The 21,758-nt window shown below is 34.9% G+C and overlaps 1 protein-coding gene across 1 annotated transcript; it reads left to right on the forward strand.

The window, feature by feature from the left end:
• Positions 1 to 11,317: 11,317 nt before the first annotated feature.
• Positions 11,318 to 20,883, forward strand: LOC140758330 (T-complex protein 1 subunit epsilon-like). The gene is made up of 9 exons (XM_073094444.1): positions 11,318 to 11,591; positions 13,146 to 13,464; positions 14,677 to 15,025; positions 15,465 to 15,597; positions 15,664 to 15,716; positions 16,666 to 16,768; positions 18,538 to 18,704; positions 18,776 to 18,889; positions 20,481 to 20,883. The coding sequence occupies exons 1-9, from the start codon at positions 11,393 to 11,395 to the stop codon at positions 20,649 to 20,651; spliced, it is 1,608 nt and encodes a 535-aa protein (XP_072950545.1). The 5' UTR covers positions 11,318 to 11,392; the 3' UTR covers positions 20,652 to 20,883.
• The last annotated feature ends 875 nt before the right edge of the window (positions 20,884 to 21,758 follow it).

Here is a 21,758-nt window from a genome sequence, read left to right on the forward strand (position 1 = left end):
TTTCATTGCATATGATGGTCCCGCATGGTGGTGGTAATGACAAAGATAAGGATATGAGCTCAGGTTCTTAGTTTGCAGAAGTGGATGATTGGTTGATGATGGGCATACGATTCTGCCGATAAGGTCTACCCCCCTCTTGGGGTCATTTATTTGGGATGAGTACGTGTGTCGACTGAAAGGCCTAGTATCGGGTGTAGTATGAGTGTTAGTAATGAGCCTACTAAAGTGTGAGTTAGGTAGACCTATGAATATAGTGAAAATTAGCACAAGTATGAGTCAAGCTATGCTATCAATATAACTTGATGCATGTTTTATGTCGTATATAGAGATGATTGAAAATAAGTACATCATTCATATATTAATTGTCTTGAAACTGGTTGGCATCATATTTTTCTTTAGCTATTCATATACTTATCATGTTAGGCGTAAATACATTAACTTTTTCGTGCTATATAATTTTTTATATATTATCATGCTAGAGATTGTATCATTTGTTGAGCATTAGGCTTATCCACATTTGATACATAAAGTAGATTAAGTACAATCATGATGAGAGATTTTATAGCAATGTACTTAGTGAGACATGTTTCCCCCCTATAGCTTATTTTCAACATGTACTCTTTAAAGCCCTGAGACCTTAAATGGCTCCTATCTCTCTCCTCTTTTACCAATGAGTGGTGAGTTTCCTATTCGAGGATTCTATCGGCTTTTGTACCATTGATTGCCTTTAGTTATATTAAGTGATGACCTCCAAGATATTCACACTATTAGTAGAAGTTATTCACGAAGAGGTGGCCCAACTTCAAGTTGATTTTAAACATCAAGGAGGATGAAATGTAATGAGAGTTGAGACTATGGCAAAGGAAATGGAGTTAGGTTGATGAAAAGCTACCTATCCATTGGGCTTTAAAACAAGTATTTCAAATTATAGTAATATCAATGAATAAAAATCTAGTACTATATCACAACTATAGGATAAAAAAGTAATTGCATATTTTTATTAACATTATCTGCTCCGTCTCACCTTGTGTTAGTCTAGTAGTTTAGTTATTGCATTTTTTTTTCCAAATGATCATTTCAATATTAGGCCACAGATCAAGAGCATAAATATAACTAGACCAAAATAAAGAGTTTTTTTTTTACCAAAATATTAAATATCATAGTGTTCAAATAACATCTCGACCATAATTAACTATCATTGTGAATTAAAAAGTCTCTTTTTGGTAAGCACTCAAGATGCTAACTAAAATTTTAATTATTTTATCATTGTGGTTGTGGATATATTCAAAGAATTCTCTAATACTCTTGTATCATCCTCTATTGATGCACAAACACTTAAATACATGTAGATGACTCTCCTTATAATTGATAGAAAATATATTTTAGGAGAGATTCTGAAACTCGTAGGTAATTTTACACGAAGATTTCTTAAATTGGATGGCTCTCCTTTCTCTAAGTCTTTTATCACTTATTTAGATATGAGAAATATCTTTCCTTCGAAATAGGAGAATACATCAAAGGAAATTCTAAGTTTGCTTAGGTTTTAGAATTTCTATATTCCAATTATTGTTTAGTACCGTTTAGATGACATTACTTTGCTCAAACAGAGGTACTATATAAGGGTACTGTAGCAAATCTGAAAAACCCCTAGACACACGTATGTATCTAACCTCTAGGCAATGATATTTCTCGTTCGCTTAAGTAAAAGTCGGAAGAAATATTAAAAACGAAAGTAGAGATGAACGTCAAGATTTTAACGTGGAAAATCCAAACGGAAAAAAACCACGGATCCAAACTCGGATCAAAACCAATCACTATGATAGTAGCAGTTACAAGACTGACTCACAAAACAACCCGTCGATCCAAACGACTTTGTTCCTCTCAGTCTTGATCGCTAGAACCCACGATTCATTGCTTCTTGTGATTGAAGTCTAATCTCAGTAGCCATCGAGATTGATCTTTCGTCTAGATAGCCCTTAAGACGAAAGATTAAGATTTGTAGATGTGAAAGGCCTTGCTTGTTGAAGAACCGATGTAGCCTCCAAAAAGTCTCCTTGAATAATCTTCTTCAACTGCCCTAGATTAGGGCAACACTATCCTTATATATGATCTCCAAGATAGAGCCAAATCAAAGTCATAATCGTACTCACGAAAATCCAATAAATTGCAAACTTCATAGGTGCGTTCGAACGCGGCCTGAGTGCGTTCGAACGGCCTAACTTAATCTCATGTGCGTTCGAACAGGCCCAAGTGCGTTCGAACGCGACAGCTTGAATTCTTTAGGTTGCGTTCGAACGCGTTTGTGAATGCTGCTCTCGGTCTGTGTGAACGCAGTACCCGCGTTTTGAACGCGTTTGTGAACGCGGCTCTCTGTCTGTTTGAACGCAGTGCCCGCGTTCGAACGCGCTTGTGAACGCGGCTCTCTGTCTGTGTGAACGCAGTACCCGCGTTCGAACGCACTTGTGAACGCGGCTCTCTGTCTGTGTGAACGCAGATTTCGCGTTCGAACGCATTTGTGAACGCGGTGAGAACGCGACGGCTTTTCTCCAATGATCTTGCAATTCTTCACACCAGTGATATTCTAGACTTGTGTAAAGCTCAAATACATGAAAAAATACACTTAGAATATTTTATACAAAATTGCCAACAAATAAAAAACCTAACAAAATCATTGCAACAAACATATTCACTTGACACTATAGCAAATGCTGAATTTTAGATGCTTGCGCTTAGTTATCAAATATATTTTTATAAAAGATCAATGAAAAGGGCTACAATGAGTTAGTGTGAAAGCCGTCTTGTTTCGAGTCCAGTTTGACTCAGTACATTATTTGCAAATTAAAAAAAAATGATATATGTGAATTTCTTCTTGCACATCGTTTGATTTGTACTACAAGAAAAGGGCTACCTACTCATGTGTGAAAGCCATCATTGCACATATATGTTTCAATAAAAAAAAATACAGAAAAAATTCCTGCTGTGTTATGGAGAATAAGTCGAAAAGTGTAAAATTTCTATACTAAGTCGGTTTGACTACTGTGTTGCATCATTGTTTATATAGGAAAGTTTGTTTAAGAAGATTGGTTCATATTATTTATGCTCATCTTGCATATGCATATCGTTATGATCAATCAAGATTAATGTAATTTTGAGTGATGCATTCGAATTGATTATAATATGCTTTTGATGATTTGATTGATCTTGTATGACTTATTTCATTTGATTGTCAAAAACGAATCTTGTATGACTTACTCAAAAATATTTCCCAATGTAAATACTAAATATTCAAATACATCAGATATGAAATACATCGAACATAAAATAGATCAAATAAAAATTACATTAAAATTTATATTTCTTTATTCTCGTGCCTCCGTGAGAGATCATTTCCTACCAAAGCTATGGAGATACTTACTAGACTATTAAACATTATGAAATGTTAGTTTATGCTTATTTTATGTAATGCAATTTTGATATTTTTAGTTAATGACATATAATGCTTATTTCAATGTTTATTTCGTGTAATATAATTTCGATGGGTTTAATTTAAAATTATTTCTGAAACTATTGAATATTAGTCTTATTTTAAAGATATTGATGAGAGTTTCTAACCATATATTTTTTATTAAAAAATAATAACACTAAGAGGACAAATTAAGTAATTTAAAATAGCTAATATATATAATATATATATATATATATATATATATATATATTATTTTAATAAATATGGAGCTGGGTGCGTTGGAGTGCACTGGATTCTTGCTCCATTTTTGGCTTTTTGGGCTCCAAATATGGAGCATCCGTTGGAGATGCTCTTATCGAGAAGAATCTCATCCCTAACAAAGATCTCAATTTGTATCTTGTGAAAAAACTCATCACTGACAAGCTATTTTATCCAAAGATTGACATCTAGATGACAACCTAAAATATATTGAGGTTGATAGCGAATTTTCTCTATTGCTTTCAAAAAGGAGAGTGATAGATGGCTGGTGTGGGAAGGGTCGCTGTGGTCATTCAGCTAGAATAGTTTTGCTTCAATTCTTCTAGCCAAGCAATCTAGTAAACAATTTATTTTTTAGCTTCTACATGCTCTAAGTTTAATTTTATGGTCTCCATTGGAGTATCTCGCTCCCCTATACTAATTAGAAGTTTACTGTGTGGGTTAGTGAACCGTTGGTTGAGGATTCCTTGGATGCAACCAAATGGGCTTATTTTAGTTGAGCGAGGGTGTTGTGCCTATATCTCAAGGCTCTGTACTAGTTTTTTTTTATCTATTAATCCCATTAATGAGTTCAATATTGAGATGCAAGTATAATATGAGTGTCTTCCTAGGTTATTGTTCTACTGTCGCATGAGACATATATATAATGATTACTTGCATAAAACCTCCCTTGAACCCAAGATCACCCAAGAATATCTTTCCCACCTACACTCGAAGCTCTTGGATCTTTAAGCCTTGTTTCCTTAATATTAGTGGAGCATTGCCATCATTGGAGCTCTTTTCTAGAAATGACGATGATGGTCGCCCCGGGTACAAGGTCGCTGTAGTAGAACTCCCCATCTCTCCAAGCTCCCTTCTTTAGTAGTTATCTAGTCCAAAATTCTTCTAATTGGGCAGGCCTTGATCGATGTGTCAAGAAATTAATTACCCTTTCTGACTACTTCCTTGTTGTCAGCTCTCGATTCACGTCTTTATCGATATATATTTGTCCCATAAATACTCCTAGTATTGCCCATATCTCTCCTATCTCCTCCAAAGCCTTTTCATCTGATACACTTTACTAAAGTCTTTTCTTATTTTATTAGTTGTTTATTTTAAAAAAATAAAGTTTTTGTAGATCACATTCGAACACGAAAGGAGGCACATTCTAATGCCCTTGCGAACGCCTACATTAGTTCGCATCTATAAAAAATGCAAAATGTGCATTTGAATGTGTTCGGCTACATTTGAACGCCTATGTGCGAACGCCTATATCAATTCACATCGACAGAGAATGCATTTGGTGCATTTGAACGCGATCGACGAGAGTCCATTATTATTAGGGTTAATAATTATTATTTTGGCTTGTCAGTTAGCCTCTTAAAAGGTGTGAATGACAACCAAAATTAGTATGATGAATGAACCTTGATTTCTATCTTCCTCTATCCTCTCTCTAATCTCTCTATCCTATATCTCTTCTCTCTCTTCACCAACCAGCCACTTTTACCATTGGCAAGGTCTCATCTATCCTCTAATCTCCCTCGTCTATTGACTCCTCCCTCCTCCTTGGAATCTCAGCCATTTCTCCCTCTTCATCCTTATCCCTTAAATTACATCAACCATTCACCATTATCTCCATTACCATCCATAACCTTATCATCGCCTCCACCCGTTACCACCACCATCACCCTCACTCTTGCGTATTTTCGTCCTAATTGCAGTCCGAATCTGCGAAGGGCATACATACCAAAAACGTAGATCAGGAAGTTATGGATCGATCACCTCTAGTTTTGTAATTTTTTGACCATGAGAGAATATCTGGTGAACATTTTCTCTTGATTGCGCGGACTGTTTTTCTACAACCGATCCAAAGAGGACGCTCCATGCATATCATCATCTCGATAGCCGAAAAGGATTTTACTGGCTTATTAACCTAATCCCAATTATTGTAATTGTTGAAAGCATTGAGTGCTCCTCTCACCTCCTATGCCAACCTCTCCATGACTTTTGAAATCGACCCTATCACCCTACATATCACTCCCAAATCAAACCAAAATTTCACTCTCTCAATTTTGCACTCCCTATCCTTCTTGGCCACATCCAATCCAGCCTATTATGCCTATGTAACTCTCATGTCTAAGAAACCTGAAACTTCTCTCCTATTAAGCTTCTTCTATTCTATTAGAGTTTGCTCTCTTCTATTCTATTAGAGTTTGCTCACTAGGAAAGCATAGGCTACTACCCACCAATTATTGCCATAGATAAGAAATCATTTTATGCGCCTTCACTAAAACCCCATATTTTGTCCAGATTGGCTAGCATAGCACGACTAAAAATATGGGGTCTTAGTGAAGGAGCCTTGACAACTAAGACTGTGGAGGAGCCTTGACAATCCATAACCTTTAAAAAATTTCTCCCGAACTTATGTTAGTCTCACCTTTTTGTTTCATATCATGTTTGGCAAGTGAAGGCAACTTATATCATCTACTACTTTTCCATTTGTTATAGTTTTATTATCCATTCCAAAGATTTGTTAAGGAAATTTGGCTCCTCTATAACCTTTTTATTCATATCAATGTTCTAAAATCTCAAAATAGTTTTATTTTTGTTTGCATTTGTAGTCCTTTAACTCTTGATAAGATTTTTACAAGGGTTTATGAAGATCTCTATTGTTCAAATAATCATCTCCTTTGGTCTAAAATTTGCTATTATGCCAAAAGCAACTAACTCCTTTAATGTATGAGAGATTTCAATGCCATCTCCTCGTGATAGAGAAAACATATGCCTTCTCCCTAATAAGAATTGGATCAAAGACTTCTTGGTTGGATCAGCACTCTAGTCTATTAGATTTGGGTTTCTCTAGGCTTGCATTAACTTGGTCCAACCAGCGTGCTACTTCTAGTGTCATTAGAGAATGCTTGGATCATGCTTTTGCTTCCATTTCCTAGTGATGCATCACCCCCATACTCTCCATACTTAGTAGTAATCTTTAGCGGTCACAACTCTACTATTTGGAACCCCTTCCTCAAGCTAAGTGACGCTTTTGGTGCTTCAAGGCAGACAACTACTAAACAACGTATGACTCTCACAAACCCTTCTATAAAAAGATTGAAACTCCTCCAATATCTCCTAGCATTCCTCTTCATTAGAATTCATAATCTCACTAAATGCATCAACTGTTTGGCCAAATATAATGCGAGAAGTCTTAATACTAATATTAGTCAGCACAAGGGACATCATCTTCTTCATATAGATCGGTATTTAAAGTGAGACTATTTTATTTAGGGAGCATACTCTTAGAAGCATGCACAATAACTTGCTCATATGAGTATAACTCTATTGGCACCAAAAGTTATGTATTCATTGGCTTCACTATGGTGATAAAAATAATAAGTTCTTCCACTTGGTGACCACTTCTCAGTATGGATGTACAAAATCATCTATCGAAAAAATTGTAATGTTGAATGGACTCATGACTAAGTGAAGATTAGGAAAGCTTTCATTTTCTTCTTTAAATTCATTTTTACCTACTCTAGCCCATCTTCCTTCTTCAAGTATAATCCCAACATGTAGTCTTCCATCCTTGGTCTCCTTTGAAATGAAGTGGAGGTTATTGTTTCTTCCACTAATGAGAAGGTAAAAGTTATGGTACAGGGCCTCAGCCATAATCAGGCTTAGAGTCTTCACAATTTGAACACGTGCTCCTTATACATCTCTTAGTCGCTCATGAAGACTATTATTTACGATGAGGTTAAATCTTATTAGCTCTAGCGTGATAGATTATTTTTTCAACAAGACTATCATCATACTCATCCCCAACAATGCGATGCCAACTGTGGTAGAAGTCTATTACCCTCTAAGCCTCTCTTCCTCTATAAAGCTCATCTTCAAAGAGCAAAATACATTTTTCTTCGCCCACTAAAGGAAAGGGTGATGTGTTTATACTTAGAAGCAATTTTTGTAAGACATTTGATGGGATGAAATAAGACTTTATAAGCGACTACTTATTGATCTATGACTTTTTTCTCTTTCTACAACTTAGTTATGATATGCATCAACACCTCTACCCTCTGAATAGAAGTCAAAAGTACCTTAGGTTGGTTCTTCTCGCCATAAAGGGGTCTAAGGCAAGGTTGCCCTATATTCCCTATCTATGTAGCTTTGTCTTAACTATGTTAGTGATATTAAGATCAGTCATAGTACTTCTAAGCTCACTTATTAACTATTTATAGATGGCCTGCTAATCTTTGATATAGCCTCCCTAAAAAGTCACTAATCTTAAGAGAATCATTAATGAATATTGTTTGTGGTCAAGGCAAGCTATAAATTATGAAAATTTTATTATTCTCTTCAGTAATTTGATTGAGCATGCCCAACAAAACATTTTAGTATCAACTTTCAGAGTAAAGATCATTGATAAGGAGGATAAGTATCTTTACAACTATTTCCTTTTTCCTAGATCCTATAATTTGGACATTTGCATAGATAAATTTCATCAAAAACTAATAGGTTAGAAGGTGCACGACCTCTCTCGCTTATCAAAGTGGTTATTAGTGCAATCCCTATTTACTTCATATCAACTATCATCTTCCTAGAATACCCTTTCAAAGCATAATAGGATGATGTAGAACTTATGGTGTAGCTTTCCTAATGAGAGGTGTTATATGGTATTGCATGGTTGGAAGTATATATGGATATCCCTTCATTGTGATGGCCTTGGCATTAGGAGCGTTGCTTTAGTCAAACAAGACTCTCATCCTTAAGTTGGTCTGCCATCTTCTTAAGGTTCATAATAATAGCTGAGTTAAAACTATCAAACCGAGATACTTTCCCTTATGCTTATCTTTTGGTAGGCCAAGCTCTATTTAGATCCTCATAGGTGTGGAGGTCCATTTTGTTGCTCACACCTTTCCTTTGCACCAATTTAAGGTGGAAGGTTGGCTATGTTCCATCTTCTCTATCTCTAATGATCCATGGCTTCCTATATTCTCTTTTTTTGATTTTAAACAATCTACTAGAGTGTGCTTGATTAGCTACCTCATGCATGAAGGTAGGCTAAGTTGAAATTCTTATCTGATTCACTCCATCTTCCATTATGAGATAGCGATAATGATCAGTAACATCTTCTCAACCTGGCATAATACATCAAGTTTGATCACCTAATTTGGTCAACAACGACTTCTAGTAAACTCTACTCTATGTCTACCTTCTCCCTCTTGAGTGGAAAAATAAATAATTCCTCCTCTAGCTAGCCTTTGAAGAAGATTTGAAGGATACTAAAAAACTACCCTAGTGTATGTTCAGACTTTTATTTGATGCAATATTGTCAGTGCTATCTGGTCCATGCTATTCTAAACCACGTTTTGATACTAAGCCTGATACTACCAAGCATGTCCTCATCTTGTGCAATTAGTAGTTCTCTCTCTAAAGATCACTTTTGCTATTCCCTTCTAAAAGAAGAATGATAAAATATTTTTAAATGAAGACTCTTCTTCTAGTTCAACATCTCATATGCTAAGCATATGCTTATCAATATTGCAATTCATGATGTGCATCCCCCCTTTCTAGAGCTGAGCTTTGCTAGTGCAGTTGAGCAAGTAGTTTATTTGTATTAACGATGTTTTGTATTACGTAGATGCCTTCTAGCTCGAGGCTACACTAAGGCATTGATATTTTTATATGTGATCATAACTTCAATACTCGGTGTTACTCCACCACCTTGGATTATTGTGCAAGTATTGCAGAATGGGGAGCTACATGGGTTAGGTCTTTGATAGAGTTGTCAAATCTTGAGCGATTATCTAGCTAAAATTAAAGTTGTCAATAACCCTGCCATCTATAGCTATTGGAAGACCTACCTAATTATCTTTGAATGCACTTTGTGGATTGCTCTGTCGGACAACATCAAGTATTCTTCATGAGCAAGGTGAATGATTCCCTAGTTCATGATCCTACCAATCGTGTCTCTTAAAAACTTACTTATATAGAATGATTTGATCCATCTTCGGATTAGTTTGTAATTGTGTTTCTTCAATGAATTTTCTTCTATCTATGGACTTTGATAAAAAATAAAAATAAAAGTAGCATTATTCTTATGAAATTGTATATCTTGGAGAGGATCAACCAAATAGAAGAAACCGCTTGAGCTATTATTATGCAAATTAAGATAAACTCGAAGGCAATAAAATGCAAACAAATTATAAAAAATCTTGAGCCATACTAACTAGTTTGTAATTTATACAACTTAAGAACATCCTTCAAGGATTATTCTATATAAATAAAGTTCTTAAATTAGCTTTGATTTCATAATGAGATGTAACATTTAGCATAAGATGGTTATGGTAGCTATTGATGCTACTATTACTAGAAGCTATTCTATATGTAGGAGGAAGCTACAAGGAGGAAGAAGGTTTCTAGTTTGATGTGAGGAAAAAAAGAGTTTAGATTTTGGTTGGCTGCGAGAAGGAAGAAGAATTTAGATTTAAAGGTTTGAATTTAGTTTAGGACCGTGGATAAGAAAGATATAGGGATGATAATAACTTTGATCAAGAACGTAAGTATTTATTTTCTATTCTAGAGGGATTTTTGTTCTAAAATTAACTCATGATTACTTTAGGTCTAAAAATAGATGGTAGTATATCAAAAAGACAATATTATGTTTGATAGTTTAGGGGGCAAAAACTAATTCTAAGTCAAATATATGAGAGCAAAATGTAATTAAGCTTTAAAATGATTATAAATTCTTCAGGCACATATTGTGACTTTACTTGTGTGCACTTATTGTGATATCTTTAAGCGGTTAATTTCTCACCCACAAAAAGAAAAATAGTCGTATTAGGTTGACTACTGGTATAAACTTTTGTCAAAAAATTATGAAAGTAAATCTCGAAAATAGAGAGTCAATGATAGCAATTTATTTGACATAAACTAATACATTAACTAGAGGTGAACAAAGAAATATCCATATTGTTAGTTTCTTTTTTGATGAAAATGAAAACTTAATAGTACCTTAGTTTGAATGAAATGATTTGAGGGTTGCAATTCATTGTGGGTTAGTCTTGTGAGGGTCAATCTAGGTACACTGTTGGGTAAATGCCAAAGTATTAATTTTACATATTTGACTGTTATGATTGTGCTCGATTAAATTCTGTAATCCCTCTATATTTTTTTGAATGATCAAAGTAGTTAGATGTTTATAATTAGTACGTTGACGTGTATTCAACAGCACTTAGATCAACGTGCACAGAACGGTTTGCACCGAAACCGCCTCAAGTCTGTGCTCTTGAGTTATTGATTTATTGAGGACCGAGATTGGATCTTGATAGGAATTAATATTTCTAAATTTCATCTAACTAAGATTAAAATGGAGAAAAGGGAATACCAAAACTAAATTCTACTCCCAAAATCCAAACAACAAGCAAGAATACATGGATTTGAATTCAAATAAACTTCATCTAGAATTAGCTCCAAAGATGGTAGGAGGGTGTTTGCCCTAATGAACAAGACCTTCTAACCCACATGATTCAAACTTCTCAACATCGGACGGCTAAAAATTCACTTGCTTTACTCGAATCAACAAGACCGCAACGTAATAAAACCCTCCCTCAAAAGAACCAAATCCTTGTCTTCCGCTTTCCTCTCTACATCCTTGCTCTTCGAGGAAGGAGAAAGAAGAGTTGAAGCTTAACAATGGCGTTGGCCTTCGATGAGTTCGGAAGGCCGTTCATCATCCTAAGAGAGCAGGAGCAGAAGACGCGGCTTCGTGGCTTGGATGCACAGAAGGCCAACATCTCGGCGGGGAGGGCCGTGGCCCGCATTCTTCGCACTTCGCTGGGACCCAAGGGCATGGATAAGATGCTCCAGAGCCCCGATGGGGATGTCGTAATCAGTTTGTGCTTCGATTTCCTTCCGCTTACCGTCTTTTCTTGTTCTGTTTGGTTGATTCTGAGTTGGGTTGTGTGAGGGTATGATCTTGGTGAAGGGAAGGTTGGATTTTGAGTGGCGATCGGTGATCTGTGATATAAGTTGTGAGAATGGGTCTCAGGTTTTTCTGGAAATCACTGATAGAAATTTGGAATCTGTTGTAGTGCATGATTTGTACTCAAAGTTAGTGCCTTTCTTCCTATCTTAGCCTTTTTGGATGAGATCTATGGAATTTCTTAAGGAGAATGGATATTGGAAAAGGGTTTTGGAAAAGTGAAATATCAAATATAGCGGGAGTGTGGGAGTTGTTTCTAGTGAGGAAGATAGTTTTGGAGCTTTTTGTTTTGAGGGTCAATTCAAAAAATTTGGGTCTTAGCTAATGTCTTGTGAGAAATGGATAGTAATGTTTGTTATCTATTTAAAAGAAGTATAGATTTATTGCACACAAGTCTTCTTATTTATAAAGTGCTATGAGTATAAGTTTCTTGTTTGGAAGAAGTGTAGAGTTATTGCAGATACGTCTTCTTATTCTAAGTACTTTGAGGGAAGTCTTGCTGTTTTCTCTTCCTGGAACTTTGGATTAATATTCAAGAGTATACTCGTTTCGATCCAAGTTGGATCTACCTTTATATTGTCATTGGGAGCTAGTCAAAGTTAATATCTTCTGTTTAGGAAGGAAAATGTTATTTGGTGTAGGTGAAAATTTTCTCTGTTGAAGTAAATCGTTCTGGGGGTTGTTTTATTTTGAGGATGAATACAAACATTAGGTTGATTTTTAGGTAATTTCTTATAAGAAAATGATAGTGATGTAGTTTATAGTTGGACTTAGAAGCAATGTGTAGTCCGTGGCATGTAAGTCCTTGTTTCCTTCTGTAATTTCTGTTTTCTTGTTTCATACTTAGTTTTTTTAAGGTTTTATGAAGAAAAATACTGCACTTTGCTGCTAAATGCAGAGTAGTTTGGGGATAGACATTGTCTTTTTTTTTTGGAAATTTTGAGTATTCTAGAAAATGTACTTGTTTCAATCAATGAAAATTTCTAAATAAAGTTTGATCTAGTTTTGTTGCTGTCAGTGCTAGTGAAGGATTCTCTAGCCTATTGCAGAGATGTTAAGTTAGTTTTCCCCTCTCTCTCTCTGCAGTTCCAAAATAAGTGCGAAAGCCTCCCTCTCATTGACATTGTAATTTTCTGATTGAACTGTCCTTACAGTTCTTAAAAGGTTGATATTTTTACGTGCTGGTCAGGTGGTGGAACAAGTAAACAACCATATTACAAGCAGGTCTATAGTTTGACAATTGTTGAATATAATTCTATTAAAAATCAAAACCCAGTAGAGTTCCATCAAAAGTTCAAATGGCTTGTATGAATACTTTTTCTCCTTGCAAAAAGTTACTAATTTTCTGAAATTAATATTTATTTTACATCAATCATCTCTCATTTCTGGTCAGATATGTTAACTCTTTATTGGTTGCACGACTCACTTATTGGAAAATAAATTGGATTTTTCTCTATGCAATAGCGAATGATGGAGCAACAATCTTGGAGCAGATGGACGTAGACAATCAGATTGCCAAGCTGATGGTGGAATTATCTCGAAGTCAAGACTATGAAATTGGTGATGGTACCACTGGTGTTGTTGTTATGGCTGGCGCACTTTTAGAGCAGGCCGAAAAGCTACTGGAGCGCGGCATTCATCCTATAAGAATTGCTGAAGGTTATGAGATGGCGTCTAGAGTAGCTGTGGAGCATCTCCAGCACATTTCTCAGAAGTTTGAATTCACTGCAACTAATATCGAGTCCTTGGTGCAGACTTGCATGACAACTTTGTCCTCAAAGATGTAAGTCGTGTTTATCATTTTTGGTCCTTGGAATGAAATTATATGTTCCCCTGATACAATGTTCTCTGGTTGTTCACTATTCTAAAAGAAAAAAAAAGTTCTCTTGTTGATTCTTTTCTTGTCTTGTCAAGATCTTCTCTTACTTAGAGGTCACATATAATTCCACATTCTAGAATGTCACCCATCTTACCCACATTGTAGAACTGATTTTTGCCCTTATATCTGATTCACCCTTAACTTCTTTCATGAGGAGTCATTGGAGAAAGTTCCTTTTTTCCCCTTGTATCTATTATAAGAAGAACAAGACACATTCGTTATATGCGGAACTACAAGACTGATGTATCTAGTTGCTGTTACTATGCAATCATCTTGGAAATGTAGTGAATTACAATTATGCAAATAAGGGCATAGGATGCAGTTAAATGGGTAAAAGCATAAATCTGTTTGTAGTTGAACTTTGTATAAATGTATACTTACATGGACAAAATATATGCTTATTGTCAATTTGAGACTTAAAATACCCATGTATACAATTATTTTGATCTGCTATTGTTCTTTTTTGAGTAGTTGTTTTGATCTTGTGTTCCTAGTTGTGTTTCTTTCTCACATAACTGTAGAAAAAAAATTGGCCATTATTTACAAAGTTATGATATATGGGGCACATTTTTGTGTCAAGAAGGCTATTCTCAGGTAACTCTTTGAATAATGGAAGATCCTTCCTGGTTTTGGTCTTTTGGGCCGGAATTCCCCCTTCCATTAGTTGACTTATACTTACAAAATCTCTTTCAAAGGCAGAAGATATGTCTTTTCCATATCAAAACCTGATAGAATAGATCTGGAGTTCTGGACAAATTTTTCATTGTTAGAATACAGGTGAGATCAGTTTCAGTTTCCAGATTTGTCTAATGTAGCAGCTAATTTATGCATGCTATTGTTTATGAACGATCCTTAATATCAATTAATTGATATAAGGTATGAGTCATATTGTAGGCATGTGAGGCAATTTTTTTTTTCTTGGAAGCACTTTTATATGTAAAATTTAGGCATAGGCTTGCTTTGTAGGAATATCATGTTCTTACATTTCTTTGTTCATTTGTTGTCTCTAAGAGGGCTTTGTCTCAATGTAATTTGAACCGCAATTTAATTAAATCTGGTGTTCTGCTAAACTATCATCTGTTTGTCTGATTGACATTCATCATTGTCATTCCACAGCGTCAATCGTTGTAAACGTATGTTAGCTGAGATTGCTGTTAAGGCAGTTCTAGCAGTTGCAGATTTAGAGAGAAAAGATGTAAATTTGGATTTAATTAAAGTGGAAGGGAAGGTTGGAGGAAAGCTAGAAGACACTGAGCTTATTTATGGAATCCTTGTTGACAAGGATATGAGCCATCCACAGATGCCAAAGAGAATCGAAGATGCAAAAATTGCTATCCTAACATGCCCCTTTGAGCCACCAAAGCCGAAGACAAAGCATAAGGTTGACATTGACACTGTGGAGAAGTTTCAGAATTTGCGCCAGCAAGAGCAGAAGTACTTTGATGACATGGTTCAGAAATGCAAGGTAAAGAAACATGCACACGATACACAATTTTTTTCTGATATATGAAGAAAACTAATTGTGATGATGGACTTGATCTTCCAAAATTTTCAATGTTGTGAAATGAATTTTTTTTCCAATTTTACTTGCTAGCCATCTGGTGGACTCATCTTGGCTACTCCTTAAACTTTCAAGGCTGTGAAATGAAGGCTTTCTCAAATTTTGTGTACTAGCCATCTGTAGTTTAAGCAGTTACTGAATCACTTGAGCTGATCTTGCCACTAAGTCTTTTCTTGTTTTATTTAGTGGCATGTCTTTACCTGGAATATTCAGTTTCCGAAACTTAAATATTGAATATTATCTTATTCAAATATCTGTCAATCGGAAAAGTGACTTGTTATATTATAGCTTATTTCAAACAAAAAAAAAAGTTATAGCTTATTCTGTGAACTAATCCTTGTAGGATGTTGGCGCAACACTAGTTATTTGTCAATGGGGTTTTGATGATGAAGCAAATCATCTATTGATGCATAGGAATCTGCCAGCTGTTAGATGGGTTGGTGGCGTTGAATTAGAGCTGATTGCAATAGCTACAGGTTTGCAAATAATTCTATCTATAATTGGTAATGCAAGGACAATTAAATAATTAGCTTTACCTACAGGTGGAAGAATAGTACCCAGATTCCAAGAGTTGTCAGCAGAAAAGTTGGGGAAGGTATGCCTTTTCTTTTGCACCTTATTAACTTGGTAATTGACATATCAAGTTAATCTGCTTGAAATTTTCACATTCATATTTGTGTCGTCTTTTTCTTCTTAGACAATAGATACTTAGGCAATCAAAGTTTGTAATTAATTATGTGAGTGACAAGCTGTTACTTGATGGGATGAGGAAGTGCCCCAGTAGAATTCTAGATATTATGCTGTGGCCAAGACACAATATAATGAAATTATGCTCACTTGTTATATCATTAATACATAATTAATCCTAATTAGATATTGTTATTGAGTTTGATTATGAGCTCAAAACTTTTTAAGACCTATTTAATTTCTGTTCAGTTATCTGTTTTGATGCTATATTGAAGAGCCAAACATTTTGTTATCTATAATATGTCCATATGCAGTGCATAGAGGGCGCATGTGAGGGGGCTTGTGAAGGAATATGATATAAATTGTTGGTCCATTAATCTTAAGTTTTTATATTGCTGGATCTCCCTCCATCCACTACTTATATTGCAACATAATAGGGTAAACGTATCTTCCGAGTTCTCCAAGCTTTTGGCACATAATCATCAGAAAAGAGGTTGTGCACAAGGATTAACTTGACCTATGGAGTTAATAAGGACTTTTGGAAATGTAGTCCATTGTCAGTTAAAAGTCGAGACTTCTTTTTGCTTATCCTATCCTGTTCTAAATGAAATTAGGGAAGAAACCTCAGTCTAGAGATCCTATAGAAGATACATAGTTGCAGCCTTACAAGTCCAGACTAATATCCAGCTATGTGGCTCTATTTAGTGAATTGCTTCACCATTGGCATTAATGAATATTCTCTATCTTTTTATTCCTCTCTCACACTATCTCTTTCTTTGATTATTTGTGTGCTGTTAATATGGTACTTTACGAAATCCTGAATGGAGTTGTCCTCTTTTTGTTGTACTTAAAACCAGGCTGGATTGGTGAGAGAGAAGTCCTTTGGGACAACAAAAGATCGGATGTTGTACATTGAGCAGTGTGCAAATTCAAGGGCTGTAACGATATTCATTCGTGGTGGTATGTCCTATATTGACATTTCTTTGCTACTCTTTTGTAGACTCAATATCACATTCTCACCTTTTGCCATGTCAAATAATCTTGCCCGAGTTATATCTTGGTACATCTATCTTTCTTAATAGTAGTTTTATGTTGTCTCATCATACAAATATGGTATGTATCATGTGGCGTTGATTGCAAGACTGTAACAATCTATTTAGGTAATATATATAGTAATAATTATTGAGAATCTAAATAATCTTTTAAATTATGGTTCAAACTTTTGGCTGATACTGACATAGACATGTATTAGTCAAGGATGGTCGTGCTAGGAGGCATGCCCATGTTGACCAGCACTTGTCGTGTCGGTGGTGGCATAGCACTTTGCACAAGGTGTGCCAGTGGAACGCCCTAGTGTCGAGTTGTGTCGACCGGCATGGATGAGTGCTGCTCGGCAAGGGTGTGTGCTGCCTCGGCATAGCCGCATGCCAGTCTCCATGTCGATGTGGAGCCATTTTTTAAATTTTCTTTTAATTTTTGTCAATAATTATCAAATCAATTTTAGTCATTTTCTTGGCAAACATAATATGACATGTGGAGCCCTTTTTTTTTTTAATTTCATCAATTGTCATCATTATGTATTAAATGCTATTATGTGTTCAATTATATTATGAAATATTTAATCATACTATGGAATGTTTAATCATTATATTAGTTTTAATGAATGTATTCAATTATATTATGTGTTGAATAATATTTGTATTTGACTATTATTTTATCTTTAATAATATAGATCATTTATAAAAATAATCTAAAGATATAATATTATAATATATGTTTTAATATATATATATATTTAAAACTAAAAACTAAAGATTGACATGCCGAAGATTTAAAAATATTTTTAAATATTCTAAATTTTTTATTAAAATTATGTTAAATGCATGCGTATGGTGGCATAGCACTGCACATGCCACTAGCACTACTATCGTTGGTATCAATATTAATTGATGTTGATCCTAAACTATAGCCAAAATTAAGAAGGTTTGTTAGACACATGTAAATATTTGGCTGATACACACGACATATCCACTTTCGGATTCCTTAGTTGTTGAGATTGGAATTTCCCCAACTTTTACACCCCCCACACCCAACCAAACCAACTGAAAACAAACTAATTTCAACCAAGATTCATCTCATATGATTGTCTGCACCTTTGGATTCCCATTTTAATCAAAATATATAAGGAATAACTATTAATGCAGTATTTGTAAAGATTCATGCAACCTTTTTTCATCAAACAGAGGTGAAGAACCTCCGGGCTGGAGATTCTGGAGTAGTTGTGCCAATGGAACGGGCATTGTGCCATTGGTATGACTAAGAAATTGATTATTGGACTAGTACATGTTGTCTGTCCTAAACCCCTTATGGCATGGTAGGGCAAACCTTGTGCCATGCCATCTTGTCTAATCACTATCATTAGTCTGTAATCCTGAAGAATAAATACTTGCATGAATTCTAGTAGATGGAATTCTGTCAGTATCGTGTACAGGAAATCAATTTTACATGATTAATAACTAGTCACTTGGTATCTGCCTACATGTTCACTTGTGTACAATCAGAATGCCTCCTGCATGTGTGCTGTTGTGTTCAACCTATTGCATACTTTTATTTCAAATTAGAATCTGATCACCCATTAATGATTCATATTCTTGTAAGTGCTTGTACAGTAAAACATGATTGAGTTAGGATGCAACTACTTATATCAAAGTTGAATTGTGATTGTACAGGTAACAAAATGATGATTGAAGAGACTAAACGTAGCATCCATGATGCTCTTTGCGTGGCAAGGAATCTTATCCGTAATAATTCCATAGTTTATGGTGGTGGGTCGGCCGAGATATCTTGCTCAATTGCTGTTGAATCTGCTGCAGATCGATATCCTGGAGTTGAACAGGTAAGTAAGGGGCTTTCCAACATGTGTATTTTCAAGATAAACCTAACTAACTCTATTCTTCTCATTTGCAGTATGCGATCAGGTCTTTTGCTGAAGCTTTAGATTCCATTCCAATGGCTCTAGCAGAGAACAGTGGTCTGCAACCTATTGATACTCTGACTGCAGTCAAATCTCAGCAGATTAAGGTGTGATATTCATTTTTATGATCACAGCCATATAATTTGCAAATACTGCTGGTTTGATTCTCTTCCCCTTGATAACTTTTCCTTGTTAATTTTGTTTCTGACTGATGACCTAAGTATCACGGAACATCGGTAGATACAACAGATATAACTTCATTCATCCTTTTGCTACATATATCTTGAATTGTAGTATCTACGTTATGGTCATATCCTTAGTCCTTACTAGTATAGATCACCAGTATTGACAGTCCGGAAAAACGATATTTATCAAATGCATCGGTCTCAATCGTATTGGATCAGATTATTTTTAATTATATAAAATTTTAAATATTATTTAAAAATATAGGAAAATTTCAAAAAAGTTAGAAAACATGATAAGAAAATAAAAATTAAAGTCTAAAAACTTATTTTCCTTTCTTCCCTCTCCCTTGTACTATTGTAGCTCTAACTCCCAAGCATGATTTTTTATTTTATTTTTCTTCATTTCTCTCTCCCTTCTCTTTCCCTCTCTCTCTCTCTCTCTTTGTCTCTTTGTCCCTCTCCCGCAGCCCAACTCCTAAGCATGATTTTTTTCCTCCATTTCTTCACTACTCCTCTTCCCCTCTTTTTCTCTCTTCTTCCCTCTCCCTCCCAAGCATAGTTATTTATTTTTTATTTTTTCTAAATGTCTCTCTTCTCCTTGTCTTCCCCTCTTCTTCCCTCTCCCTCCTTGTCTTCCCCTCTTCTTCCCTTTCACTCCTTGCTGCAACCCACAAATTCTCTCTCTCTCTCTCTCTCTCTCTCTCTCTCTTCTCCTTGTCTTCCCCTCCACCCCCCCGCCCCCCGCCCCCCGCGGCCAATCTGGCCAATCCCAATCTGTTTCTATATGTACAATTTGAAGTAAGCATGACTGATGTGTTGTGAGACAGGTTGGCATAAAGTATCAACTCTCAAGTGTAACCCAAATCAATTTTACATCATATTGGTTTAATCAGTAAGTAAATAAGTAAGACTCATCAGCATATAAGAACTTCCTCACAATAGCTGCAAATTTCACTCCTTGAAATAGCAGGTTTACGCTAAAATTTCATTCAGCAATCTTTTGTCAACGTCAACTATTTGTTATGAAATGATACTGATGATAAGCAACATCGCTGTACTATTTTCTTGTCCAGAATATATGGTCATTTCACAAGTTCAATGCTTATACAAGTAAAATCCTGTTTCTCTCTTTCTCTAGCTTAATCATCATTTGTGACATCCTCCTTTGAATATTCTCATGTATGGTGTTGCCAGTATGTGAGAACATTCGAAGAGATTGCCAAAACCATCTGAAGTCCCCTTTCCTTGTTTTTGAGGTCCATTAGTAATTTAGTACAAGGCTAGGTGTTGGATAAATAAGCTGTTTCCAGTTCTGTGTGCTTATTTCAGTTTCTGTCTGGATTTCCATTCTCGTATCATCTGCAGTTCCTACTTTATATGTGTGTAAAATCTTATTTTTTTTACTGGCTGAAATTTTAGTGATGATACTTGTTCCTATATTCTTTTTATACGAGCTATTGTCCCTGTGGAAAGAAGAATGTGGTTTTCTTAAGATTTTGGTTGGTTGATGCAGGAAAAAAATCCATACTGTGGCATTGATTGCAATGATGTTGGGACAAATAACATGCAAGAGCAGAATGTATTTGAGACTCTTATAGGCAAACAACAGCAAGTTTTGCTTGCAACACAGGTGGTGAAGATGATTCTCAAGATCGATGATGTGATCACACCATCTGAATATTGATATCGTGTGGATCTAAAAGTTTTTTTTCGATAAGTGGTTTGACTCTTAAGTCAGAATTTGCAATCAGTTTTGCTGCCAACAGAAGTCAGCTGCATCTGTTGTCTAGGATATCTTGCATTTGAGCATGCTCCTTTCCACTGTTTGTTTAAGCCACATGTTTGTTTTCATATTTGTACACTAAATATATTTCCCTACCTTCATTGTGATTTATATGGTTTATAACTTCATATCACACCATCTTGCATTATATGTCCTTTGGTTTATCTGATGGTGATTAATATTCAAGTAGGACTATTCAAGTAGTGATTAATATTTTATGCAGACCTATTTTGGTAAAATATTGCTCCATTGACTATTTTCCCATAAACCTTCTTATTTACTATTTCTTTTAACACTTTCACCTACTTAATTATTTAATATCTTAGTATGAAAAAAAAAATCCTTTGTAATAAGATAAAGTCTTATGATAGCTAAGGGGGATTTGGTGCAATTTTTGAGATATATATATATATATATATATATAACCTTTTTACAATTTCTTTTTTATATATTTCACCTCTAATGTAATAAAAATATATTAAATAATTATTTTATCTATCTTTTTTTATTTATTTTCCTTGTAAAATAATTCTCGAAAAACTTAAAATTGATTACATTATAACCATATCTACCTAGAAAGAGGCGTTTGAAGAGCTTCACGTAGCTGAGAAAAGAAATCTATACGAAAATAAATAATAATTTAAGGATCTACGTGTAATTATTTATCTATATTTCAAGCTCATATTCTACACTTTTTATAGATAAGATGGAAATATAGGGTGTGAAGTGTAATTGTCTTTTTAAAAAAGGGAATTTTATAAATCACTCCCTATATTTTACCTATTTTATGATTTGCACTCCGATTTTGAAAATTTTATAACAAACTCCTCGTTTTCTCTATAATGTTTATTTAACACTCTGAGTTAACTTAACCTAATCATAATCAAACTGAATAATACGTGTAATATCTATATTTCAAGCTCATGTTAAACACTTTTGTTCAGAAAAGATGGAAATATAGGGTGTGAAATGTAATTGTCCTTTTTTTTTTAAAAAAGAACTCTTCTC

The sequence above is a fragment of the Typha angustifolia genome, chromosome 3 (assembly GCF_048772165.1).
Source record: "Typha angustifolia cultivar Huaian chromosome 3, ASM4877216v1, whole genome shotgun sequence".
Taxonomy (NCBI): domain Eukaryota; kingdom Viridiplantae; phylum Streptophyta; class Magnoliopsida; order Poales; family Typhaceae; genus Typha; species Typha angustifolia.